The following is a 27,500-nucleotide window of genomic DNA, read 5'->3' as shown; positions in this document are numbered from 1 at the left end:
GCCAGATATTTGGGAAGACTGGGTCACGTCACAAAAATATTAAATGCACAGAAGACACACACGCAAAGTTAATACATTTTGTAATCGGCGAAAATAATTGTTGGAGCACGTGCTAACATCACTAAATGTAGGTTCCCTTTCATTGCAGGATGTGCTGCTGAACGACAGCATCAAACTTGACTGGACCTTTCGTCTTTCTCTACTCATTGATATCGCAAAGGTAACCGTGTCTGTAGGGGTGGGTTAGGGGGTGTATTTGTGTGAGGGGGTTGTGTGTCAGTGAGTGTGTGTGTGTGTGTGTGTGTGTCTGTGTGTGTCTGTGTGGGTGGGTGTATGTGTGTGTGTGTGTGTGTGTGTAAGTGTGTGTAAGTGTGTGTGAGTGTGTGTGTTTGCAAGGCTGTGTGTGTGTGTGTGTGTGTGTGTGTGTGTGTGTGTGTGTGTGTGTACCCCCGTTTCCACAGGTTTGGTTGCCTAAATCACCATAAGGCAACCATCCACACGTGGATGGCAACCTATACTCTGGATGACAACCTAATTGTGTGGATGGTCGCTTCATTTAACACCGTTAAATTGACTTTTTTGACGGAAAGAATGTCATAATGACATTCTTTCCGTCCTCTATAGGCGACGAAATAGGTCAAATTTTGTGCATTTTTTAGTGCAAAATTCTTCGATGCCGGAGCGAGTACTGCACCCAGTGCTGTTGTAGTGCAAGTGCACTAGAAAGGCACTGCACCCAGTGCCGCCTCTTAGGTAACCATCCACACTTTAGGTACGTGTGTGTGTGTGTTTCTTTTCTGTATTTGGTGTTTAACGTCGTTTTCAACCACGAAGGTTATATCGCGACGGGGAAAGGGGGGAGATGGGATAGAGCCACTTGTCAATTGTTTCTTGTTCACAAAAGCACTAATCAAAAATTTGCTCCACGGGCTTGCAACGTAGTACAATATATTACCTTACTGGGATAATGCAAGTTTCCAGTACAAAGGACTTAACATTTCTTACATACTGCTTGACTAAAATCTTTACAAACATTGACTATATTCTATACAAGAAACACTTAACAAGGGTAACAAGAGAAACAGAATCCGTTAGTCGCCTCTCACGACATGCTGGGGAGCATCGGGTAAATTCTTACCCCCAACCCGCGGGGGGTAGAGTATGTGTGTGTGTGTGTGTGTGTGTGTGTGTGTGTGTGTGTGTGTGTGTGTGTGTGTGTGTGTGTGTGTGTGTGTGTGTGTTTGTGTGTGTGTGTGTGCGTGTGTGTGTGTGTATGTGTATGTTTGTGTGTGTGTGTGTGAGTGTGTGCGCGCACGCGTGTATGTGTGAGTGTGTGTGTGTGTGTGTGTGTGTGTGTGTGTGTGTGTGTGTGTGTGTGTGTGTGTGTGTGTGTGTGTGTGTGTGTGTGTGTGTGTGTGTGAGTGTGTGAGTGTGTGTGTGAGAGTGTGTGTGTGTATGTGTGTGTGTGTTGTTTTGTTTGTTGTTGGGGTTGTTTTCGCTGCACGTACATAACGTTTACATTGATGTCAGCTAGGAATGGAATTGGCTGGGCAGGTACCTGTTGAGATTAGATTGAAGAATGCTCTCAAAAGACCTAAGTTGTCTCTAAGGTTCAGAGGTCATTCAAGGGGATTCCACTGTAGTTATGCTTTAATTATGCGACATGCCAGAAAGAGTTTAAAAACATCAAGATGTATCCTATCAGACTGAACAGAACAATTTGAACTTAGCAGGCATTAAATGTAATAAAAGCTTCACATTACACCATGATTGTATAAAAATATTCAACTCCGGCCGCTCCAACCGCATTGGTTTAAACGCGATCAACAGTTTCTTGAAAATGCTCAGTCAAGCGTGCCAGCAGAGAGCTTGTTATAAGCGTAGGCTGTCATTTGCTGTCCGCGTCTGAAAGAGACTACTTCTTAAAGATTACCCCTGGCTCTGTGTGTGTGTGTGTGTGTGTGTGTGTGTGTGTGTGTGTGTGTGTGTGTGTGTGTGTGTGTGTGTGTGTGTGTGTGTGTGTGTGTGTGTGTGTGTTACTCACACATAGAAACACACACACAAACACACCGTGCTTTGTAGACCCGGGTTTCTCAGAATGTATTTTCAGTTTTAAGACCCGGGTTTCTTGAGAACGAAAAAAGAGCCATGAAGAAGGATGCTCCCCGCCTGAACAGAACGAAACAAGAGCCATGAAGAAGGATGCTCCCCGCCTGAAAAGAACGAAACAAGAGCCATGAAGAAGGATGCTCCCCGCCTGAAAAGAAGGAAACAAGACCCATGAAGAAGGATGCTCCCCGCCTGAAAAGAACGAAACAAGAGCCATGAAGAAGGATGCTCCCCGCCTGAACAGAACGAAAAAAGAGCCATGAAGAAGGATGCTCCCCGCCTGAAAAGAACGAACAAAGAGCCATGAAGAAGGATGCTCCCCGCCTGAACAGAACGAAAAAAGAGCCATGAAGAAGGATGCTCCCCGCCTGAACAGAACGAAACAAGAGCCATGAAGAAGGATGCTCCCCGCCTGAACAGAACGAAAAAAGAGCCATGAAGAAGGATGCTCCCCGCCTGAACAGAAGGAAAACAAGAGAGAGAAGGCCAACACTAACGGTAGAGAGAAGGCCAACACTAACGGTAGAGAGAAGGCCAACACTAACGGTAGAGAGAAGGCCAACACTAACGGTAGAGAGAAGGCCAACACTAACGGTAGAGAGAAGGCCAACACTAACGGTAGAGAGAAGGCCAACACTAACGGTAGAGAGAAGGCCAACACTAACGGTAGAGAGAAGGCCAACACTAACGGTAGAGAGAAGGCCAACAATAACGGTAGAGAGAAGGCCAACACTAACGGTAGAGAGAAGGCCAACACTAACGGTAGAGAGAAGGCCAACAATAACGGTAGAGAGAAGGCCAACAATAACGGTAGAGAGAAGGCCAACACTAACGGTAGAGAGAAGGCCAACACTAACGGTAGAGAGAAGGCCAACACTAACGGTAGAGAGAAGGCCAACACTAACGGTAGAGAGAAGGCCAACACTAACGGTAGAGAGAAGGCCAACACTAACGGTAGTAGCAACCTGCATGCACCTGAGGTAAAAAAATAAAAAATAAAAAAAGACCTGGGTTTCTCAAATGTTTGGAGATTTTCTATTGTTCAAATTGTGCCAAAAGAAAAATGTCCATGTTTATGTAAAACGAAAATGGACGTTAACGTTTTCTTATCTTATCTTATCTTTCCATGCTGGCTCTGTGCAGGCGATGAAGTTCCTCCACCACTCGCCTGTCCAGTTCCACGGACGCCTGCGGTCAACCAACTGCGTGGTGGACAGTCGCTTTGGCCTGAAGGTCACGGACTTTGGCCTCCTCTCCTTCTTCCCCCCGACCGTCGTCACGGACCACGAGGACAACTACCACGCCATGCTGGAGAGTATGTACGGCTATGGTTACGCATTTTGAAACAGCAATAGAGAATACTACATGGTAGCTGTGTCGTACCAGATTTAAACGAGTATTTCTTTTAGATATTGAACTGCGAGCGAAAGCGAGCTTTTCAATAACAAAAAAATATTTGAAAAAACAACGAGTCTAAATATGGTACGACACAGCAAGCCATGTAGTATTCTGTTTATCCTGCATACTCTACTTACGTGTATTTGACTGAAAACGTCCCGCAGTCGAGGCGCGCAATGTATGTGGGATTAAAACGGGTAGGAGACGGTTCGCTTCAAATGCCGTTATTTTGTATTTGAAATGACCGTTTTTCTTTAAGATACTTTTTACTTTTAATTGTGTGTGTGTGAGTGTGTGTGTGTGTGTGTGTGTGTGTGTGTGTGTGTGTGTGTGTGTGTGAGTGTGTGTGTACAAGTTAATGACGAAGTTCGGAACTACCTCTGTCAAGTTTTAATGCTGTGCGGAACGGAAGAGTCGCTTTCCATAGTTTTAGCGCTGAGCCAAGTCTACCATGTCACGCGTAGCTTGTCTCAGTGTTGTTGTTATAAAAAAATTAAACAAGTCGCGTAAGGCGAAAATACAACATTTAGTCAAGTAGCTGTCGAACTCACAGAATGAAACTGAACGCAATGCCATTTTTCAGCAAGACCGTATACTCGTAGCATCGTCAGTCCACCGCTCATGGCAAAGGCAGTGAAATTGACAAGAAGAGCGGGGTAGTAGTTGCGCTAAGAAGGATAGCACGCTTTTCTGTACCTCTCTTTGTTTTAACTTTCTGAGCGTGTTTTTAATCCAAACATATCATATCTATATGTTTTTGGAATCAGGAACCGACAAGGAATAAGATGAAAGTGTTTTTAAATTGATTTCGACAATTTAATTTTGATAATAATTTTTATATATTTAATTTTCAGAGCTTGTTTTTAATCCAAATATAACATATCTATATGTTTTTGGAATCAGAAAATGATGGAGAATAAGATGAACGTAAATTTGGATCGTTTTATAAATTTTTATTTTTTTTTACAATTTTTAGATTTTTAATGACCAAAGTCATTAATCAATTTTTAAGCCACCAAGCTGAAATGCAATACCGAAGTCCGGGCTTCGTCGAAGATTACTTGACCAAAATTTCAACCAATTTGGTTGAAAAATGAGGGCGTGACCGTGCCGCCTCAACTTTCACAAAAAGCCGGATATGACGTCATCAAAGACATTTATCAAAAAAATGAAAAAAACGTTCGGGGATATCAATCCCAGAAACTCTCATGTAAAATTTCATAAAGATCGGTCCAGTAGTTTGGTCTGAATCGCTCTACACACACACACAGACAGACAGACAGACACACACACACACATACACCACGACCCTCGTCTCGATTCCCCCCTCTACGTTAAAATATTTAGTCAAAACTTGACTAAATATAAAAACAAGTCGCGTAAGGCGAAAATACAATATTTAGTCAAGTAGCTGCCATTTTTCAGCAAGACCGTATACTCGTAGCATCGTCAGTCCACCGCTCATGGCAAAGGCAGTGAAATTGACAAGAAGAGCGGGATAGTAGTTGCGCTAAGAAGGATAGCACGCTTTTCTGTACCTCTCTTTGTTTTAACTTTCTGAGCGTGTTTTTAATCCAAACATATCATATCTATATGTTTTTGGAATCAGGAACCGACAAGGAATAAGATGAAAGTGTTTTTAAATTGATTTGGACAATTTAATTTTGATAATAATTTTCATATATTTAATTTTCAGAGCTTGTTTTTAATCCGAATATAACATATTTATATGTTTTTGGAATCAGCAAATGATGGAAAATAAGATAAACGTAAATTTGGATCGTTTTATAAATTTTTATTTTTTTTTACAATTTTCAGATTTTTAATGACCAAAGTCATTAATTAATTTTTAAGCCACCAAGCTAAAATGCAATACCGAAGTCCGGGCTTTGTCGAAGATTACTTGACCAAAATTTCAACCAATTTGGTTGAAAAATGAGGGCGTGACAGTGCCGCCTCAACTTTCACGAAAAGCCGGATATGACGTCATCAAAGACATTTATCAAAAAAATGAAAAAAACGTATGGGGGTTTCATACCCAGGAACTCTCATGTCAAATTTCATAAAGATCGGTCCAGTAGTTTAGTCTGAATCGCTCTACACACACACACACACAGACAGACAGACAGACACACACACATACACCACGACCCTCGTCTCGATTCCCCCCTCTACGTTAAAATATTTAGTCAAAACTTGACTAAATATAACAAGTCGCGTAAGGCGAAAATACAACATTTAGTCAAGTAGCTGTCGAACTCACAGAATGAAACTGAACGCAATGCAACGCAGCAAGACCGCATACTCGTAGCATCGTCAGTCACCCGCTCACGGCAAAGACAGTGAAATTGACAAGAAGAGCGGGGTAGCAGTTGCGCTCAGAAGGATAGCACGCTTTTCTGTACCTCTCTTTGTTTTAACTTTCTGAGCGTGTTTTTAATCCAAACATATCATATCTATATGTTTTTGGAATCAGGAACCGACAAGGAATAAGATGAAAGTGTTTTTAAATTGATTTCGACAATTTAATTTTGATAATAATTTTTATATATTTAATTTTCAGAGCGTGTTTTTAATCCAAATATAACATATTTATATGTTTTTGGAATCAGCAAATGATGGAGAATAAGATGAATGTAAATTTGGATCGTTTTTAAAAACAAATATTTTTTTTACAATTTTCAGATTTTTAATGACCAAAGTCATTAACTAATTTTTAAGCCACCAAGCTGAAATGCAATACCGAAGTCCGGGCTTCGTCGAACATTACTTGACAAAAATGTCAACCAATTTGGTTGAAAAATGAGGGCGTGACAGTGCCGCCTCAACTTTCACGAAAAGCCGGATATGACGTCATCAAAGACATTTATCAAAAAAATGAAAAAAACGTATGGGGATATCATACCCAGGAACTCTCATGTCAAATTTCATAAAGATCGGCCCAGTAGTTTAGTCTGAATCGCTCTACACACACACACAGACACACACACACACACACACACACACACACACGCACATACACCACGACCCTCGTCTGGATTCCCCCCTCTATACGTTAATACATTTAGTCAAAACTTGACTAAAATAATGTAAACAAGTCGCGTAAGGCGAAAATACAATATTTAGTCAAGTAGCTGTTGAACTCACAGAATGAAACTGAACGCAATGCCATTTTTCAGCAAGACCGTATACTCGTAGCATCGTCAGTCCACCGCTCATGGCAAAGGCAGTGAAATTGACAAGAAGAGCGGGGTAGTAGTTGCGCTAAGAAGGATAGCACGCTTTTCTGTACCTCTCTTCGTTTTAACTTTCTGAGCGTGTTTTTAATCCAAACATATCATATCTATATGTTTTTGGAATCAGGAACCGACAAGGAATAAGATGAAAGTGTTTTTAAATTGATTTCGACAATTTAATTTTGATAATAATTTTTATATATTTAATTTTCAGAGCTTGTTTTTAATCCGAATATAACATATTTATATGTTTTTGGAATCAGCAAATGATGGAGAATAAGATACACGTAAATTTGGATCGTTTTATAAATGTTTATGTTTTTTTACAATTTTCAGATTTTTAATGACCAAAGTCATTAATTAATTTTTAAGCCACCAAGCTGAAATGCAATACCGAAGTCCGGGCTTGGTCGAAGATTACTTGACCAAAATTTCAACCAATTTGGTTGAAAAATGAGGGCGTGACAGTGCCGCCTCAACTTTCACGAAAAGCCGGATATGACGTCATCAAAGACATTTATCCAAAAAATGAAAAAAACGTATGGGGATATCAATCCCAGGAACTCTCATGTCAAATTTCATAAAGATCGGTCCAGTAGTTTGGTCTGAATCGCTCTACACGCACGCACGCACACACACACACACACACATACACACACACATACACACACACATACACCACGACCCTCGTTTCGATTCCCCCTCGATGTTAAAATATTTAGTCAAAACTTGACTAAATATAAAAACGACAAACAATGGGAAGCAACTCTTCGGCAACCCATAAAAACTCGACAGAGTTTTGTTTCTCCCCGGAATTCCTCTATTACGAACATGTTGTTGTGGATAGCAAATGACGCAGATCGTTTGTGTATGTATTGTTTACGACGACAAAATTGACAAGAAAATTTGCTGATTCAAATCAGCAGGTTCCCAGACGTTCCTTCATGTAATTTTTAGGTGAATGGTCAAAGTGGTTTCTTGCACACACTCAGTCATCTTGCACAACAATGCAACACAAAGGAACTTAGTCGATAAATATCGACAGGGGGCCGACAAATGGTTTAAATGTGAAATGTGTGTATGTGGGTGTGGGTCTGAAACAAACAAACAAACAAACCATGTGAACCCCAAAGTCATGCGCCCACACGAACACACACACACACACCCACGCGCGGGCGCTGTAGAACACACACATAATATAGTAAATACTTCAACACAGTGTGCGTATAATGTTGTATTTGTTTAGTTTCACTTTCAAAGAAACCACAAAAAAGAAATCAACATGAACAACTTCAGAGCTCTTACTTTGATTACAAACTGCATGATTTGGATAAAAGTTGATCGGTTTGATATAATGCTGATTTCAGTTTTTTCAGAGGCATAAGTCAGTGCTTCGTCTCGTATCGAAAACAAAAGCAGACGACAAATTTAGTCAGTTGGAGTTGTCTCCCGTAATCCTGTTGCATGCACTGATCTAAAAATAATCCACTATTCAGTTTAGATCAGTGCGCTGCACCGAGACGGTTCGGGAATTCCCAACAAAAGAAAAGATACACGGCACTGGCAACTCGAGGATTCAGGCTGTTGCTGGGTCGTTATTTGTTTGGTTGCTGGGTCATTATCGAAAAATAACTACCCCTACAAGTTTACAGAGGTAAAGAAGCAGAGGGGGGAATATAGTTTGATACATGTAGTAATGATTGTTACGCATGCTGACGTTGTTAATCAACGTGGAAAAATTGCGTTAGTGTCAATTGGTACAGTAAAGGTAAACGTTTCACTGGACATTAGCGCAATTTTTCCATTGATGTGAACTCCATTATTACTGTCACATCTGTTTTACAAATTACACCCATAATCCAAACCAACGCGCAAACACACACACACCACAACTACACACATATGTACTCGTTACCATTAGCCAACGCTCGTCACAACACTGATAGACTACGAAGCAATCTCTTCGATCATCTCTGCGCTGAGTCGGTCACACTTTTGCTCACCCCTGCCAACAATCTCAAACGTATCCTTTTTTTTCAATCACTACAAAATTATCATACAGCTTTTTATGTCTCACTAAATTATAAATCAGATGTATGTGGTTGTTTGTTGCCTTGAATGCCCCAAGGGGCAAAAATCAATCAATCAATCAATATGAGGCTTATATCGCGCGTATTCCGTGGGTACAGTTCTAAGCGCAGGGATTTTATTTTATTTTTTCAATTTTTTTATTCAAGGCGCAGGGATTCATTTATGCCGTGTGAGATGGAATTTTTTTTTACACAATACATCACGCATTCACATCGGCCAGCAGATCGCAGCCATTTCGGCGCATATCCTACTTTTCACGGCCTATTATTCCAAGTCACACGGGTATTTTGGTGGACATTTTTATCTATGCCTATACAATTTTGCCAGGAAAGACCCTTTTGTCAATCGTGGGATCTTTAACGTGCACACCCCAATGTAGTGTACACGAAGGGACCTCGGTTTTTCGTCTCATCCGAAAGACTAGCACTTGAACCCACCACCTAGGTTAGGAAAGGGGGAGAAAAAATTGCTAACGCCCTGACCCAGGGTCAAACTCGCAACCTCTCGCTTCCGAGCGCAAGTGCGTTACCACTCGGCCACCCATGAGTGTTTCTTCCATACTAATTAGCCTCATTTGCCTAAACCATATAGGAGTTATCCGTCCTTAGAGAGTTAAAAAAAATTTATATAAATCCCATGCTAATTTCAAATACAGCGTTTTGCTATTCACTTCAATATAATAGTAAATAACAATCAAGAAATAACGAAGTCTTTAAACCACAATTTCCCAGATATTTACACTTTTCATTTTGTTTCAATTCACACCACAAAACATACACTTCGCCTTTTGCTATTCAGTCTCAAGTCTAAATAATAATAGTATAAATCATAACTAATTTTCTTCACATCATCATAGACATAATGTTGCCTCACATGTTCTTTGTACAATCGTTGGTTTTCACAATAAATATTGCATTACTGTAATTGTCTTCTTTTTCTTTAACAATGTCTTTCCAAAAACAAAACTCAAAGACCACAAAAGCTATTGCAACCTACTCCTATCTCTCGTCTCTCTTCCTGGGTACAATGGTACCTAAGACTTACATTCAAATGCTTACATTTCCATGCTACCCACATTGTCAAAATACCAATAATTATTCAAAACAAATGTTAACTACTGCCTAACTTCATTTCAGACCCACACCCATTATTATACACACATTTCACATTTAAACCATCACAATCAGTGATTTAGCTTTGCTACCTTTCTCAGAATTGTATTCATGAACGAAGGGAAAGAACCGTTGTGTGCCCTATCGCATGGCGTTGAAGCGAGTTACTTCCCTTACACCTTCAATGCTTTTGCCAAGGGCAAATGCACCACCGGAAGCTAGATGGTTTGCGATTGATGTCGCTCTACTGTTTTTTGTCATATTTTTAGCGTGTGAGATCTGAGATAGTTGTTTTTGTATTATATAACCTATTATAGTGTAATTTTGCATCATGCTGTAACAGTTTCAAGAAAGAATGGAAAAAAAATTGAAATACATTGCTGCAAACAACTAAGTTTGCCGAAAATTAGTTCCGGAATGTCACCGTTCACACAGGCAAATGCCTCCGCATAACCCAGACCTCTGGGTCTGGGAATGAGCGCTCTAAAAGTGGAAATATTGCATGGAATGGTTATTGTCGAAGCACAGGCCCAGCATTAAAAACAACATTGCTTCTAATTGAACGTAGCAGAATGTCAAACATCTTATGCGTCATCATTTATTAGCTAAATTAAGGAAGAATAATTCAAGAAACACAGATCACAAGTATGCAATGCCAGCGAGAACCGCCTTTTGTGTGACATAAAGTTTACCGTTTACTGACAGCTGTCAATAATCGTTAATATGTCTGTCTGTATTTTCAGCTTTTTCTTTTTACGTGCTCCAGGAATGCTATCACTTTTCTGACTCAGATAACAAGAGAGCATAGGAAGATCAATATTATTGCATAGCGTGGAGAGAAGCCTCATGGCTCACGTATTTGAACACTCGAAACTCTGCATTTGAACGACTCATTGTATAATATATAATGTAAAGGCCATTTTCAGAGTCAACAAAACACTCAGTTTGTTGTTCCAAAATCAAAACAAACCCGATGGAGTTATTTCCGAAAATCGTCGATTGTTACGTCCGACTTTCACCCTGTGGTGCGGGGATGTTTTGTTTCTTCTCCGTCAGCAGTACAGTACTGATGACGTCACATTGACCGCTAATACCATCCTTTTAATGGGCGACTCTGTTGTTATTGTGTTTGTTCGTGTGTGTGTGTGTGTGTGTGTGTGTGTGTGTGTGTGTGTTTGTTCGTGTGTGTGCGTGTGTGTGTGTGTGTGTGTGTGTGTGTGTGTGTGTGTGTGTGTATGTGTGTGTGTGTGTGTGTGTGTGTGTGTGTGTCTGTGTGTGTGTGTGTGTGTGTGTGTGTGTGTGTGTGTGTGTGTGTATGTGTGTGTGTGTGTGTGTGTGTGTGTGTGTGTCTGTGTGTGTGTGTGTGTGTGTGTGTGTGTGTGTGTGTATGTGTGTGTGTGTGTGTGTGTGTGTGTGTGTGTGTATGTGTGTGTGTGTGTGTGTGTGTGTGTGTGTGTGTGTGTGTATGTGTGTGTGTGTGTGTGTGTGTGTGTGTGTGTGTGTGCACGACTGGGGGAACTAAGTTAGACCTAACGACTGGGGGAACTAAGTTAGACCTAACGACTGGGGGAACTAAGTTAGACCTAACGACTGGGGGAACTAATTTAGACCTAACGACTGGGGGAACTAAGTTAGACCTAACGACTGGGGGAACTAAGTTAGACCTAACGACTGGGGGAACTAAGTTAGACCTAACGACTGGGGGAACTAAGTTAGACCTAACGACTGGGGGAACTAAGTTAGACCTAACGACTGGGGGAACTAAGTCAGACCTAACGACTGGGGGAACTAAGTTAGACCTAACGACTGGGGGAACTAAGTCAGACCTAACGACTGGGGGAACTAAGTCAGACCTAACGACTGGGGGAACTAAGTCAGACCTAACGACTGGGGGAACTAAGTTAGACCTAACGACTGGGGGAACTAAGTTAGACCTAACGACTGGGGGAACTAAGTTAGACCTAACGACTGGGGGAACTAAGTCAGACCTAACGACTGGGGGAACTAAGTCAGACCTAACGACTGGGGGAACTAAGTCAGACCTAACGACTGGGGGAACTAAGTCAGACCTAACGACTGGGGGAACTAAGTCAGACCTAACGACTGGGGGAACTAAGTCAGACCTAACGACTGGGGGAACTAAGTCAGACCTAACGACTGAGGGAACTAAGTTAGACCTACGAAAAGTGCATGTGTTGTGCAAATCAATACCACAAAGTGTCGTATTATTTGTCTGACGTCAGGAGTGGTGAAGAGGACATGTCATGCTAAAAGTTCAAGGACACTGACATGCGCGATCGAATCTGCGTCCATCGTAATGCAGCTGGTTAGAACCGTTGAATGCTCGTTAGGGGCTCCGCTCACATATGTAACTTCAGACCAATTGGCCTATCTTGGGACATTTTGAGTTACTATGCTCTATGGGGGACAAAACACTGGACAGACATGCAAACAGAGAACACATAATTATGATCGTGTTACAGTTCTGCAAGTCTGTTGTTGCGGTATTTAACAATGGGGATGGAAGTAAAGATTGTGTCGGGGGTTGTTGCGGTATTTAACAATGGGGATGGCAGTACAGATTGTGTCGGGGGTTGTTGCGGTATTTAACAATGGGGATGGCAGTACAGATTGTGTCGGGGGTTGTTGCGGTATTTGACAAGGGGAATGGAAGTACAGATTGTGTCGGGGGTTGTTGCGGTATTTGACAAGGGGAATGGAAGTACAGATTGTGTCGGGGGTTGTTGCGGTATTTGACAATGGGGATGGCAGTACAGATTGTGTCGGGGGTTGTTGCGGTATTTGACAATGGGGATGGCAGTACAGATTGTGTCGGGGGTTGTTGCGGTATTTGACAATGGGGATGGAAGTACAGATTGTGTCGGGGGTTGTTGCAGTATTTGACAATGGGGATGGAAGTACAGATTGTGTCGGGGATTGTTGCAGTATTTGACAATGGGGATGGAAGTAAAGATTGTGTCGGGGGTTGTTGCGGTAACAATGGGGATGGAAGTACAGACTGTGTCGGGGGTTGTTGCGGTATTTAACAATGGGGATGGAAGTACAGATTGTGTCGGGGGTTGTTGCGGTATTTAACAATGGGGATGGCAGTACAGATTGTGTCGGGGGTTGTTGCGGTATTTAACAATGGGGATGGCAGTACACATTGTGTCGGGGGTTGTTGCGGTATTTGACAATGGGGATGGCAGTACAGATTGTGTCGGGGGTTGTTGTGGTAACAATGGGGATGGAAGTACAGATTGTGTCGGGGGTTGTTGCGGTATTTGACAATGGGTATGGAAGTACAGATTGTGTCGGGGGTTGTTGCAGTATTTGACAATGGGGATGGAAGTACAGATTGTGTCGGGGGTTGTTGCAGTATTTGACAATGGGGATGGAAGTACAGATTGTGTCGGGGGTTGTTGCAGTATTTGACAATGGGGATGGAAGTACAGATTGTGTCGGGGGTTGTTGCAGTATTTGACAATGGGGATGGAAGTACAGATTGTGTCGGGGGTTGTTGCAGTATTTGACAATGGGGATGGAAGTACAGATTGTGTCGGGGGTTGTTGCGGTATTTGACAATGGGGATAGAAGTACAGATTGTGTCGGGGGTTGTTGCGGTATTTAACAATGGGGATGGAAGTAAAGATTGTGTCGGGGGTTGTTGCGGTAACAATGGGGATGGAAGTACAGATTGTGTCGGGGGTTGTTGCGGTATTTGACAATGGGGATGGCAGTACAGATTGTGTCGGGGGTTGTTGCGGTATTTGACAATGGGGATGGAAGTACAGACTGTATCGGGGGTTGATGCGGTATTTAACAATGGGGAAGTACAGATTGTGTCGGGGGTTGTTGCGGTATTTGACAATGGGGATGGAAGTACAGATTGTGTCGGGGGTTGTTGCTTAGTGTCCGCTTACACTCCTTTGTTTCTCACACCTGTTGAATGTGTGCAGAGTTACTGTGGCTGGCCCCCGAACACCTGAGTGTGTACTGCTCGGGTTACTCCCCTTTGTTTCTCACACCTGTTGATTGTGTGCAGAGTTACTGTGGCTGGCCCCCGAACACCTGAGTGTGTACTGCTCGGGGTACCGCCAGACGGGAGGCAGTCAGAAGGGGGACGTGTACGGCTTCGGCATCATCATGGAGGAAGTGACGTTACGCTCCGTGCCCTATGACACACAGCGTGGTCTCCTCAGCGTCACAGGTTGGTGACGTCACTCGTCAGGTTATGCTGTAACCTTGGTACAGGGTGACACCCCGCCCCAACAACAACAAAAGCCAACTTCTGCACCTGTGGAGCGAATTACTTCATATTTGGTGTACATTAACTTCAGTTTATGCATGGTCTTTTCGGCGTCACAGGTTGGTGACGTCACTTTTCAAGTTATGCTTTAACGTTTGTATAGGGTGACACCTCCCCCCCCCCAAAAAAAAAATGCCACCCATAAAAATGCCAATTACTTCTGCATCTGTGGAGCGAATTACTTCATAATAGGTGACGTGACTTCAAGTGATCCTGTAACTTTTGCATTTTGATTGAATCCCCCATTATTATTATTATACGTACAATTCTTTCTCTAAATAGGAAGTGTGGTCCTAAGTTTATATGTTTGTATGACACGCCACCCTATTTTATCTGAATAGAATCATGTTGTAACCAAAAGTTAAGATCTCTAACATCGTACGGCAAAATATGGTTGTAGGACTATATTTACCTTTACCTTTACCTTTACCTTTACCATTTACCTGCAGAAATCCTGGACAAGGTGATGAAGCGGGAGAACCCCCCACACCGACCCAAGGTCCCGCAGCGTGAGGCGCCGGCACAGCTCAACAGTCTGATGGACAGGTGCTGGAGTGACGTCGCTGACCTCAGGCCCACCTTTGACGTCATCCTTAAGTCCCTGAAATCCCTGACACAGTGAGTACATACACTCCACAACCCAAGTGTGTGAGGCGTGACGAACGGTGTGCGTTAACACCAAGTACGTCGGGCGTTAACACCAAGTACGTCGGGCGTTAACACCAAGTACGTCGGGCGTTAACACCAAGTACGTCGGGCGTTAACACCAAGTACGTCGGGCGTTAACACCAAGTACGTCGGGCGTTAACACCAAGTACGTCGGGCGTTAACACCAAGTACGTCGGGCGTTGACACCAAGTACGTCGGGCGTTAACACCAAGTACGTCGGGCGTTAACACCGAGTACGTCGGGCGTTAACACCAAGTACGTCGGGCGTTAACACCAAGTACGTCGGGCGTTAACACCAAGTACGTCGGGCGTTAACACCAAGTACGTCGGGCGTTAACACCAAGTACGTCGGGCGTTAACACCAAGTACGTCGGGCGTTAACACCAAGTACGTCGGGATACGGTTTGTTTGCCTTGAGCTATTTGAACAAACGAACTATTAGTGAGCAATTCATGCAAACCGGTTGAAAGCTTGGTAGGGTCTCATCTAAACCGATTGAAAGCTTGGTAGGGTCTCATCTAAACCGATTGAAAGCTTGGTAGGGTCTCATCTAAACCGATTGAAAGCTTGGTAGGGTCTCATCTAAACCGATTGAAAGCTTGGTAGGGTCTCATCTAAACCGATTGAAAGCTCGGTAGGGTCTCATCTAAACCGATTGAAAGCTTGGTAGGGTCTCATCTAAACCGATTGAAAGCTCGGTAGGGTCTCATCTAACAGCTTGTACACATGTCCTCAAAGAAATCCACAATTGTGTCTGAATCTGATTGTTAGGTTGCACAACTGATTTTCGTCCACAGTAACCCTCTCCTCGCTGATGCGGTTTGAGGTTCCCTGTTGACACACTACCATGGTAACATCACTGTCCCGCCGCGGGTTGAACATGGCAGAGACACTGATTCTAACGTCACGGGACAGAATGTGAAACTCCGTTACGCTGTGCGTATTGTGCTTGCCTCTCGCGGTTGTGGATCGATCCCCTCTCGGGGCGAATACACAAACCTGATTTTTCCAAGCGTTACCCAGTCCACCCAGCTTGGGATGGGCACCTGACTCTGTTCACAGCCGGGGAAGGCAAAGGCAGCGAGGGAGAGGAAATGGGCACCTGACTCTGTTCAGAGCCGGGGAAGGCAAAGGCAGCGAGGGAGAGAAAATGGGCACCTGACTCTGTTCAGAGCCGAGGAAGGCAAAGGCAGCGAGGGAGAGCCAATGGGCACCTGACTCTGGTCAGAGCCGGGAAAGGCAAAGGCAGCGAGGGAGAGGAAATGGGCACCTGACTCTGTTCAGAGCCGGGGAAGGCAAAGGCAGCGAGGGAGAGGAAATGGGCACCTGACTCTGTTCAGAGCCGGGGAAGGCAAAGGCAGCGAGGGAGAGGAAATAGGCACCTGACTCTGTTCAGAGCCGGGGAAGGCAAAGGCAGCGAGGGAGAGGAAATGGGCACCTGGAGTAGTTGAGATCTCTAACATCTCGCTCTACTGTAGTCAAATATGATTATGGGAATGCCTTCTACTGTTGCAGTGGGTGCGTGATGAACCTGGTGAAGACATCACATCACATTGTCACAGGGCTAGGTTTAACTCACCAGGGCTGGATTTTTTGTTTGTTTGTTTGTTTGCTTAACGCCCAGCCGACCACGAAGGGCCATATCAGGTCGGTGCTGCTTTGACATATAACGTGCGCCACACACAAGACAGAAGTCGCAGCACAGGCTTCATGTCTCACCCAGTCACATTATTCTGACACCGGACCAACCAGTCCTAGCACTAACCCCATAATGCCAGACGCCAGGCGGAGCAGCCACTAGATTGCCAATTTTAAAGTCTTAGGTATGACCCGGCCGGGGTTCGAACCCACGACCTCCCGATCACGGGGCGGACGCCTTACCACTAGGCCAACCGTGCCGGTCCAGGGCTGGTTCTAAAGGGGGTGACTTGGTTGACTGTGACTGTTGCAGTGGGCGCGTGATGAACCTGGTGAAGACATCACATCACATTGTCACAGGGCAAGGTTTAACTCACCAGGGCTGGATCTAAAGGGGGTGGTTGACTGTGACTGTTGCAGTGGGCGCGTGATGAACCTGGTGAAGACATCACATCACATTGTCACAGGGCAAGGTTTAACTCACCAGGGCTGGATCTAAAGGGGGTGGTTGACTGTGACTGTTGCAGTGGGTGCGTGATGAACCTGGTGAAGACATCACATCACATTGTCACAGGGCAAGGTTTAACTCACCAGGGCTGGATCTAAAGGGGGTGACTTGGTTGACTGTGACTGTTGCAGTGGGTGCGTGATGAACCTGGTGAAGACATCACATCACATTGTCACAGGGCAAGGTTTAACTCACCAGGGCTGGATCTAAAGGGGGTGGTTGACTGTGACTGTTGCAGTGGGTGCGTGATGAACCTGGTGAAGACATCACATCACATTGTCACAGGGCAAGGTTTAACTCACCAGGACTGGATCTAAAGGGGGTGGTTGACTGTGACTGTTGCAGTGGGCGCGTGATGAACCTGGTGAAGACATCACATCACATTGTCACAGGGCAAGGTTTAACTCACCAGGGCTGGATCTAAAGGGGGTGACTTGGTTGACTGTGACTGTTGCAGTGGGTGCGTGATGAACCTGGTGAAGACATCACATCACATTGTCACAGGGCAAGGTTTAACTCACGAGGGCTGGATCTAAAGGGGGTGACTTGGTTGACTGTGACTGTTGCAGTGGGCGCGTGATGAACCTGGTGAAGACATCACATCACATTGTCACAGGGCTAGGTTTAACTCACCAGGGCTGGATCTAAAGGGGGTGGTTGACTGTGACTGTTGCAGTGGGCGCGAGATGAACCTGGTGAAGACATCACATCACATTGTCACAGGGCAAGGTTTAACTCACCAGGGCTGGATCTAAAGGGGGTGACTTGGTTGACTGTGACTGTTGCAGTGGGCGCGTGATGAACCTGGTGAAGACATCACATTACATTGTCACAGGGCAAGGTTTAACTCACGAGGGCTGAATCTAAAGGGGGTGGTTGACTGTGACTGTTGCAGTGGGCGCGTGATGAACCTGGTGAAGACATCACATCACATGTCTGTCTGGGTGGCCGAATGGTAAACACACTTGCCTCGGAAGCGAGAGGTTGCGAGTTCGACCCTGGGTCAGGGCGTTAGCAATTTTCTCCCCCCTTTCCTAGCCTAGGTGGTGGGTTCAAGTGCTAGTCTTTTGGATGAGACGAAAAACCGAGGTCCCTTCGTCTAGACTACATTGGGGTGTGCACGTTAAAGATCCCACGATTGACAAAAGGGTCTTTCCTGGCAACATTGTATAGGCATAGATAAAAAATGTCCACCAAAATACCCGTGTGACTTGGAATAAAGACCGCAACAGGTGAATGCTTGCCCTAATAGGCTTGAGGTTTGCTGGCCGATGTGAATGCGTGATATATTGTGTAAAAAATTCCATCTCACACAGCAGAAATCAATATGTAACGCTTAGAGAACGTCAAGCGCTAAATAAATCTCCCCATACAATACAATACATTGTCACAGGGCTAGGTTTAATTAACCAGGGCTGGATTTTTTGTTTGCTTGTTTGCTTAACGCCCAGCCGACCACGAAGGGCCATATCAGGGCGGTGCTGCTTTGACATATAACGTGCGCCACACACAAGACAGAAGTCGCAGCTCAGGCTTCATGTCTCACCCAGTCGCATTATTCTGACACCGGACCAACAAGTCCTAGCACTAACCCCACACTGCCAGACGCCAGGCGGAGCAGCCACTAGATTGCCTGCCGGTGCAGGACTGGATCTAAAGGGGGTGACTTGGTTGACTGTGACTGTTGCAGTGGGCGCGTGATGAACCTGGTGAAGACATCACATCACATTGTCACAGGGCAAGGTTTAACTCACCAGGGCTGGATCTAAAGGGGGTGACTTGGTTGACTGTGACTGTTGCAGTGGGCGCGTGATGAACCTGGTGAAGACATCACATTACATTGTCACAGGGCAAGGTTTAACTCACCAGGGCTGGATCTAAAGGGGGTGGTTGACTGTGACTGTTGCAGTGGGCGCGTGATGAACCTGGTGAAGACATCACATCACATTGTCACAGGGCAAGGTTTAACTCACCAGGGCTGGATCTAAAGGGGGTGACTTGGTTGACTGTGACTGTTGCAGTGGGCGCGAGATGAACCTGGTGAAGACATCACATCACATTGTCACAGGGCAAGGTTTAACTCACCAGGGCTGGATCTAAAGGGGGTGGTTGACTGTGACTGTTGCAGTGGGCGCGTGATAAACCTGGTGAAGACATCACATCACATTGTCACAGGGCAAGGTTTAACTCACCAGGGCTGGATCTAAAGGGGGTGGTTGACTGTGACTGTTGCAGTGGGCGCGTGATGAACCTGGTGAAGACATCACATCACATTGTCACAGGGCAAGGTTTAACTCACCAGGGCTGGATCTAAAGGGGGTGGTTGACTGTGACTGCTGCAGTGGGCGCGTGATGAACCTGGTGAAGACATCACATCACATTGTCACAGGGCAAGGTTTAACTCACCAGGGCTGGATCTAAAGGGGGTGGTTGACTGTGACTGTTGCAGTGGGCGCGTGATGAACCTGGTGAAGACATCACATCACATTGTCACAGGGCTAGGTTTAACTCACCAGGGCTGGATTTTTTGTTTGTTTGTTTGTTTGCTTAACGCCCAGCCGACCACGAAGGGCCATAATTATCAGGGCGGTGCTGCTTTGACATATAACGTGCGCCACACACAAGACAGATGTCGCAGCACAGACTTCATGTCTCACCCAGTCACATTATTCTGACACCGGACCAACCAGTCCTAGCACTAACCCCAGACGCCAGACGCCAGGCGGAGCAGCCACTAGATTGCCAATTTTAAACTCTTAGGTATGACCCGGCCGAGGTTCGAACCCACGACCTCCCGATCACGGGGCGGACGCCTTACCACTAGGCCAACCGTGCCGGTCCAGGGCTGGATCTAAAGGGGGTGACTTGGTTGACTGTCACTGATGCAGTGGGCGCGTGATGAACCTGGTGAAGACATCACATCACATTGTCACAGGGCAAGGTTTAACTCACCAGGGCTGGATCTAAAGGGGGTGACTTGGTTGACTGTGACTGTTGCAGTGGGCGCGTGATGAACCTGGTGAAGACATCACATTACATTGTCACAGGGCAAGGTTTAACTCACCAGGGCTGGATCTAAAGGGGGTGACTTGGTTGACTGTGACTGTTGCAGTGGGCGCGTGATGAACCTGGTGAAGACATCACATCACATTGTCACAGGGCAAGGTTTAACTCACCAGGGCTGGATCTAAAGGGTGTAACTTGGTTGACAGTGACTGTTGCAGCGGGCGCGAGGTGAATAGGCTGGCAAAGACACTGATCACATTGTCACAGGACAGGGTTTAACTCACCAGGGCTGGATCTAAAGGGGGTGGTTGACTGTGACTGTTGCAGTGGGCGCGTGATGAACCTGGTGAAGACATCACATCACATTGTCACAGGGCAAGGTTTAACTCACGAGGGCTGGATCTAAAGGGGGTGGTTGACTGTGACTGTTGCAGTGGGTGCGTGATGAACCTGGTGAAGACATCACATCACATTGTCACAGGGCAAGGTTTAACTCACCAGGGCTGGATCTAAAGGGTGTAACTTGGTTGACAGTGACTGTTGCAGCGGGCGCGAGGTGAATAGGCTGGCAAAGACACTGATCACATTGTCACAGGACAGGGTTTAACTCACCATGATGGAGTGTTGACTGTCGCAGCGGGCGCGAGGTGCATAGGCTGGCAAAGACACTGATCACATTGTCACTGGACAGGGCTTAACTCACCATGATGGTGTGTTGACTGTTGCAGCGGGCGCGAGGTGAACCTGATGGAGACGCTAATCACGAGGCTGGAGGACTACGCCAGCAACCTGGAGGACGTTGTGGAGGACCGCACCCGACAGCTGGCAGAGGAGAAGAAGAACTCCGAGATGTTGCTCTACCAGATCCTACCACAGTAAGTTTAGTGTTTAGAGGGCGGCGGTGAGGAGAAGAAGAACTCCGAGATGTTGCTCTACCAGATCCTACCACAGTAAGTTTAGTGTTTAGAGGGCGGCGGTGAGGAGAAGAAGAACTCCGAGATGTTGCTCTACCAGATCCTACCACAGTAAGTTTAGTGTTTAGAGAGCGGCGGTGAGGAGAAGAAGAACTCCGAGATGTTGCTCTACCAGATCCTACCACAGTAAGTTTAGTGTTTAGAGGGCGGCGGTGAGGAGAAGAAGAACTCCGAGATGTTGCTCTACCAGATCCTACCACAGTAAGTTTAGTGTTTAGAGGGCGGCGGTGAGGAGAAGAAGAACTCCGAGATGTTGCTCTACCAGATCCTACCACAGTAAGTTTAGTGTTTAGAGGGCGGCGGTGAGGAGAAGAAGAACTCCGAGATGTTGCTCTACCAGATCCTACCAAAGTAAGTTTAGTGTTTAGAGGGCGGCGGTGAGGAGAAGAAGAACTCCGAGATGTTGCTCTACCAGATCCTACCACAGTAAGTTTAGTGTTTAGAGGGCGGCGGTGAGGAGAAGAAGAACTCCGAGATGTTGCTCTACCAGATCCTACCACAGTAAGTTTAGTGTTTAGAGGGCGGCGGTGAGGAGGAGGGTGTGAAGAAAACTCGGAGATATTGCCCTGACAGATCCTACCCACGTCAATAGAGGCTTTAGTGGGTGTTGGTGGTGGAGGTGCTTATGATGATGATGATGATGATGATGATGATGATGATGATGGTGATGGTGATGGTGATGGTGATGATGATGATGATGATGATGATGATGATGATGATGATGATGATGATGATGATGATGGTGATGATGGTGATGATGATGATGATGATGATGATGGTGATGGTGATGATGATGATGATGATGATGATGATGATGATGATGATGATGATGATGATGATGATGATGATGATGATGATGGTGGTGATGGTGGTGGTGATGATGATGATGATGATGATGATGATGATGATGATGATGATGATGGTGGTGGTGATGATGATGATGATGATGATGATGATGATGATGATGATGATGATGATGATGATGATGATGATGATGATGATGATGATGATGATGATGATAACCACGACGACCACTACGACGACGATGGGGAGGAGGAGATAGAGGACGAGGAAGGTTCGGATGAGTTTGTTATTGAAATTTGTGGGGATTTCAACAAATCAGACCTAGAGTTGGGTAGCACCCAGTTTCGCTTCGAAATTCGTGAACCGCAGCCTAGGTGCCTTTACGTTGTTGTTGTATGGTAGTCGCAGAGAACCGGTCGTTCTTTCGAAAACACTGCAAATTCAAAAGATCACTGTTGTAATTCCTTTTTCATCAGAGAAGTCGTCGTTCTGTCTTCTCAGGTCCGTGGCCGACCAGCTGAAGAGAGGGGAGCCGGTAACGCCAGAGATGTATGACAATGTCACTATTTACTTCAGTGATATCGTCGGCTTTACCGCTATGTCAGCAAAGTGTTTTCCTATGCAGGTAAACCTCACACCTCTGTCTGTCCGCGCGTCTGTCGGTCGCTGTGTCGTCCAGTCTCTGTCGAGGGCCCCAAAGGGGGGGTATCATCACGATCACGGGAAGGGAAATTTTCGCTTTCACGATCACAGTTACCTTGATTTTTGTTTTCACGATCACGAACACCAGTGGCAAATCACGGTCACGGTAAAAGTTGCATGTACAGAAAGCACGTGTCAAAGTAAGGCCTAAAAAAAAAATAGGTGTGGTTACGGTAACCCGACCTACCCTATTTTTAGGGGCCGATCCTATAACTTTTTATTACATTTGTCAAAAAAAAAAAAAAAAAGAAAAAACGAGTGCAAAAAACGCAATGAAAGCGAAAGCGCCCGTGTCGCACACTTATTTCCCTGTCAAGTAGGTTTAATTTGTACACATTAGAAAAAAAAGTAAAAAAAAAAAAAAGTGATTGCCTACCTACCTACCCTATTTTTTTTGGCTATGTTACCGTAACCACACCTATTTTTGGGGGGGGCCTAAACACAACCACACAGTAATTCGCTCCTCTGGATCTATTGTTTATTCAACACAAAGTAAGAACTGTTGCACTTTTTTATTATTATTTTTTGAATTCTCTTTCATACACACATAGAAATACATATCATGATTTGTAATCAGTAACAAGAATGTTGTTTTCATTGGGTTTTCTCTCTCTCTCTCTCTCTCTCTCTCTCTCTCTCTCTCTCTCTCTCTCTCTCTCTCTCTCTCTTTCTCTCTCTCTCGTTCTCGTTCTCTCTCTCTCTCTCTCTCTCTCTCTCTCTCTCTCTCTCTCTCTCTCTCTCTCTCTCTCTCTCTCTCTCTCTCTCTCTCTCTACACTCATACACATTCAACTCACACACCCTCACTCACACACATGAATATATACTTGCACAATTTCACATTTCCAGAGCTAAATCTTGTAAACCCATTTTCTCAAAAACTATTGGGTGGATTGAAATTAAAGTACATGTATGTGTGATGGGTTTTTTATTTTCAACTTTGCCATACAATTTGTGGTACATCATCGCCTGGTTCCATGGCCTTGAATAAAAAACAGGAATGCTACAGGCCAAAAACGGTTTTACCTGAAAGAAGCGCGCAGTACCAGTAGCGAAGCCACAAGCCTGAGCCTGCGAAGCAGGCGAGCCAACTAGGGGGGTCCGGGGGCATGCCCCCCCGGAAATTTGTTCAAAAAAGGTTAAAATCTGTGCAATCTGGTGCATTCTGGGCATCATTTTAGGGGTTGTAATAGTGTTGTGATCTTGTTAAAAATCCCATTTTAGCCTCCCCCCACCACCATTCAACACACCTCCAAACTGGTGAAAACAACACTACTGTGCGCTGGCTTCATTGAGACCGGCGCCCGGTCGCGTTGCGCGATATTCACACGGATCGTTTTTGCGGAAATGTTTCAACTTCACCGGAAAAAATTTGACTTTACCGGATTTTGAAAACGGCTTTATCGGATTTCCGGCAATTACCGGAAAAGTAGCATGCCTGACAAAATCCCCAACGAACATGACTTTGATCGTCTTTGACATGAGGATCAAGTGACCCAAACTGGCGCGTCTCCCCGCCATTGTTTCTGAATTTAACCCATTGTTGATATTAAAGTTTACAGGCGCTAAAATAAATCCAAGCTTAATGCAAAGAAGCGACAATTAGAATCTATGCCAAGCGTGTCCACGTTGCTGGGATGAAAAACACATTTCTAGTTTCGGTTTTGGCTAAACGCAGACTCGATCTCGAGCCAGTCGAGGTCACACTGAGCGAGTGACAGCCGGACGTGGCAATGTCGACAATGTCAATGATCTCACTCAAACTCAAAGATCTTGAACAAATTTCAAGATCTTTGCCTACATTCAGAACAGTCATAGAGCAACATAGATCAACATACCTTGGTATTTCGTCTTCAGAAAGACCGACCCGTAGCCTGACCTTTCCACCAAGGAAGGCATTCTCGCCGCCTGCTTTGGTCTGGCTTGAATCCACAAAATATAACAGAAGTTCGATGACAGTACCGCTGCACGCCATTTTTGATCTTCGAATTCGAATTTCACTCAAAACTTTTGCACGAAGCCCATCCATTGGAGGAAGTTTGGTAGACTTTTGCAATTTGCCTTCTGATTGGATCTCTTTTTGTCAGTGTGTAATTGGTTCTTTTAAAGGGAAGCAATCGCTCTCAAAATCATATTTCTGAATGTGTTGTTGCTTCCCTTTCAATTGGGGTTGGCTCCTTACCGAATAGACTAGAGGATCATAGAGTGTAATACAGCTGTGAAAAAATGTACGTTGAAAATAAAATGCTTTGCAATAATGCCCATCACGATCACGAAAACAAATGACGATCACGATCACGAGACTTGATTTTTTTGTCATCACGGATCACGGGCAAAGTCCCATCACGATCACAGAAATGGAAATTTCGGCAATCACGGTCACAGAAAGGTCAAAAAAACGCCAATCACGATCACGATTTTAAACCCTTTGGGGCCCTCTCTGTCGTGGTGTCTGTTGGTAGGTGTGTCGTCCTGTCTCTGTCGTGGTGTCTGTCGGTCTGTGTGTCGTCCTGTCTCTGTCGTGGTGTCTGTTGGTAGGTGTGTCGTCCTGTTTCTGTCGTGGTGTCTGTTGGTCTGTGTGTCGTCCTGTCTCTGTCGTGGTGTCTGTTGGTAGGTGTGTCGTCCTGTTTCTGTCGTGGTGTCTGTTGGTCTGTGTGTCGTCCTGTTTCTGTCGTGGTGTCTGTTGGTAGGTGTGTCGTCCTGTCTCTGTCGTGGTGTCTGTTGGTCTGTGTGTCGTTATGTCTCTGTCGTGGTGTCTGTCTGTCGGTGTGTCGTCCTGTCTCTGTCGTGGTGTCTGTCGGTCTGTGTGTCGTCCTGTCTCTGTCGTGGTGTCTGTTGGTAGGTGTGTCGTCCTGTCTCTGTCGTGGTGTCTGTTGGTAGGTGTGTCGTCCTGTCTCTGTCGTGGTGTCTGTTGGTCTGTGTGTCGTCCTGTCTCTGTCGTGGTGTCTGTCGGTCTGTGTGTCGTCCTGTCTCTGTCGTGGTGTCTGTCGGTCTGTGTGTCGTCCTGTCTCTGTCGTGGTGTCTGTCGGTCTGTGTGTCGTCCTGTCTCTGTCGTGGTGACTGTTGGTCTGTGTGTCGTCCTGTCTCTGTCGTGGTGTCTGTCGGTCTGTGTGTCGTCCTGTCTCTGTCGTGGTGTCTGTTGGTCTGTGTGTCGTCCTGTCTCTGTCGTGGTGTCTGTTTGTCTGTGTGTCGTCCTGTCTCTGTCGTGGTGTCTGTCGGTCTGTGTGTCGTCCTGTCTCTGTCGTGGTGTCTGTTGGTCTGTGTGTCGTCCTGTCTCTGTCGTGGTGTCTGTTTGTCTGTGTGTCGTCCTGTCTCTGTCGTGGTGTCTGTCGGTAGGTGTGTCGTCCTGTCTCTGTCTTGGTGTCTGTCGGTCTGTGTGTCGTTATGTCTCTGTCGTGGTGTCTGTTGGTCTGTGTGTCGTCCTGTCTCTGTCGTGGTGTCTGTCTGTCGGTGTGTCGTCCTGTTTCTGTCGTGGTGTCTGTCGGTAGGTGTGTCGTCCTGTCTCTGTCGTGGTGTCTGTTGGTCTGTGTGTCGTCCTGTCTCTGTCGTGGTGTCTGTTGGTCTGTGTGTCGTCCTGTCTCTGTCGTGGTGTCTGTTGGTCTGTGTGTCGTCCTGTCTCTGTCGTGGTGTCTGTCGGTAGGTGTGTCGTCCTGTCTCTGTCGTGGTGTCTGTTGGTCTGTGTGTCGTCCTGTCTCTGTCGTGGTGTCTGTTGGTCTGTGTGTCGTTATGTCTCTGTCGTGGTGTCTGTTGGTAGGTGTGTCGTCCTGTCTCTGTCGTGGTGTCTGTTGGTCTGTGTGTCGTCCTGTCTCTGTCGTGGTGTCTGTCGGTAGGTGTGTCGTCCTGTCTCTGTCGTGGTGTCTGTTGGTAGGTGTGTCGTCCTGTCTCTGTCGTGGTGTCTGTTGGTCTGTGTGTCGTTATGTCTCTGTCGTGGTGTCTGTTGGTAGGTGTGTCGTCCTGTCTCTGTCGTGGTGTCTGTTGGTAGGTGTGTCGTCCTGTCTCTGTCGTGGTGTCTGTTGGTCTGTGTGTCGTCCTGTCTCTGTCGTGGTGTCTGTTGGTAAGTGTGTCGTCCTGTCTCTGTCGTGGTGTCTGTTGGTCTGTGTGTCGTCCTGTCTCTGTTGTGGTGTCTGTCGGTCTGTGTGTCGTCCTGTCTCTGTCGTGGTGTCTGTCGGTCTGTGTGTCGTCCTGTCTCTGTCGTGGTGTCTGTCGGTCTGTGTATCGTCCTGTCTCTGTCGTGGTGTCTGTCGGTAGGTGTGTCGTCCTGTCTCTGTCGTGGTGACTGTTGGTCTGTGTGTCGTCCTGTCTCTGTCGTGGTGTCTGTCGGTGTGTCGTCCTGTCTCTGTCGTGGTGTCTGTTGGTAGGTGTGTCGTCCTGTCTCTGTCGTGGTGTCTGTCGGTCTGTGTGTCGTCCTGTCTCTGTCGTGGTGTCTGTTGGTAGGTGTGTCGTCCTGTCTCTGTCGTGGTGTCTGTTGGTCTGTGTGTCGTCCTGTCTCTGTCGTGGTGTCTGTCGGTGTGTCGTCCTGTCTCTGTCGTGGTGTCTGTTGGTCTGTGTGTCGTCCTGTCTCTGTCGTGGTGTCTGTCGGTCTGTGTGTCGTCCTGTCTCTGTCGTGGTGTCTGTTGGTAGGTGTGTCGTCCTGTCTCTGTCGTGGTGTCTGTTGGTCTGTGTGTCGTCCTGTCTCTGTCGTGGTGTCTGTCGGTCGGTGTGTCGTCCTGTCTCTGTCGTGGTGTCTGTCGGTAGGTGTGTCGTCCTGTTTCTGTCGTGGTGTCTGTCGGTCTGTGTGTCGTCCTGTCTCTGTCGTGGTGTCTGTTGGTCTGTGTGTCGTCCTGTCTCTGTCGTGGTGTCTGTCGGTCGGTGTGTCGTCCTGTCTCTGTCGTGGTGTCTGTCGGTAGGTGTGTCGTCCTGTTTCTGTCGTGGTGTCTGTCGGTCTTTGTGTCGTCCTGTCTCTGTCG

The 27,500-nt window shown here is 45.9% G+C and overlaps 1 protein-coding gene across 1 annotated transcript in view; it reads left to right on the top strand.

The window, feature by feature from the left end:
- Positions 1-27,500, top strand: part of LOC138971922 (atrial natriuretic peptide receptor 2-like) — a 55,198-nt gene that overhangs the window by 17,861 nt on the left and 9,837 nt on the right. Inside the window, exons 7-12 of the mRNA XM_070344769.1 lie at positions 149-220; positions 3,253-3,424; positions 13,992-14,156; positions 14,705-14,873; positions 20,805-20,951; positions 22,356-22,479. Of these exons, the coding sequence (XP_070200870.1) occupies positions 149-220; positions 3,253-3,424; positions 13,992-14,156; positions 14,705-14,873; positions 20,805-20,951; positions 22,356-22,479 (849 nt within the window). The remainder of the gene's footprint in view (positions 1-148; positions 221-3,252; positions 3,425-13,991; positions 14,157-14,704; positions 14,874-20,804; positions 20,952-22,355; positions 22,480-27,500) is intronic.

Source organism: Littorina saxatilis, linkage group LG7, assembly GCF_037325665.1.
Source record: "Littorina saxatilis isolate snail1 linkage group LG7, US_GU_Lsax_2.0, whole genome shotgun sequence".
Lineage (NCBI taxonomy): Eukaryota > Metazoa > Mollusca > Gastropoda > Littorinimorpha > Littorinidae > Littorina > Littorina saxatilis.
Note: the sequence above shows the minus strand (reverse complement) of the source record. Positions and strands in the feature narration are given on the sequence as shown.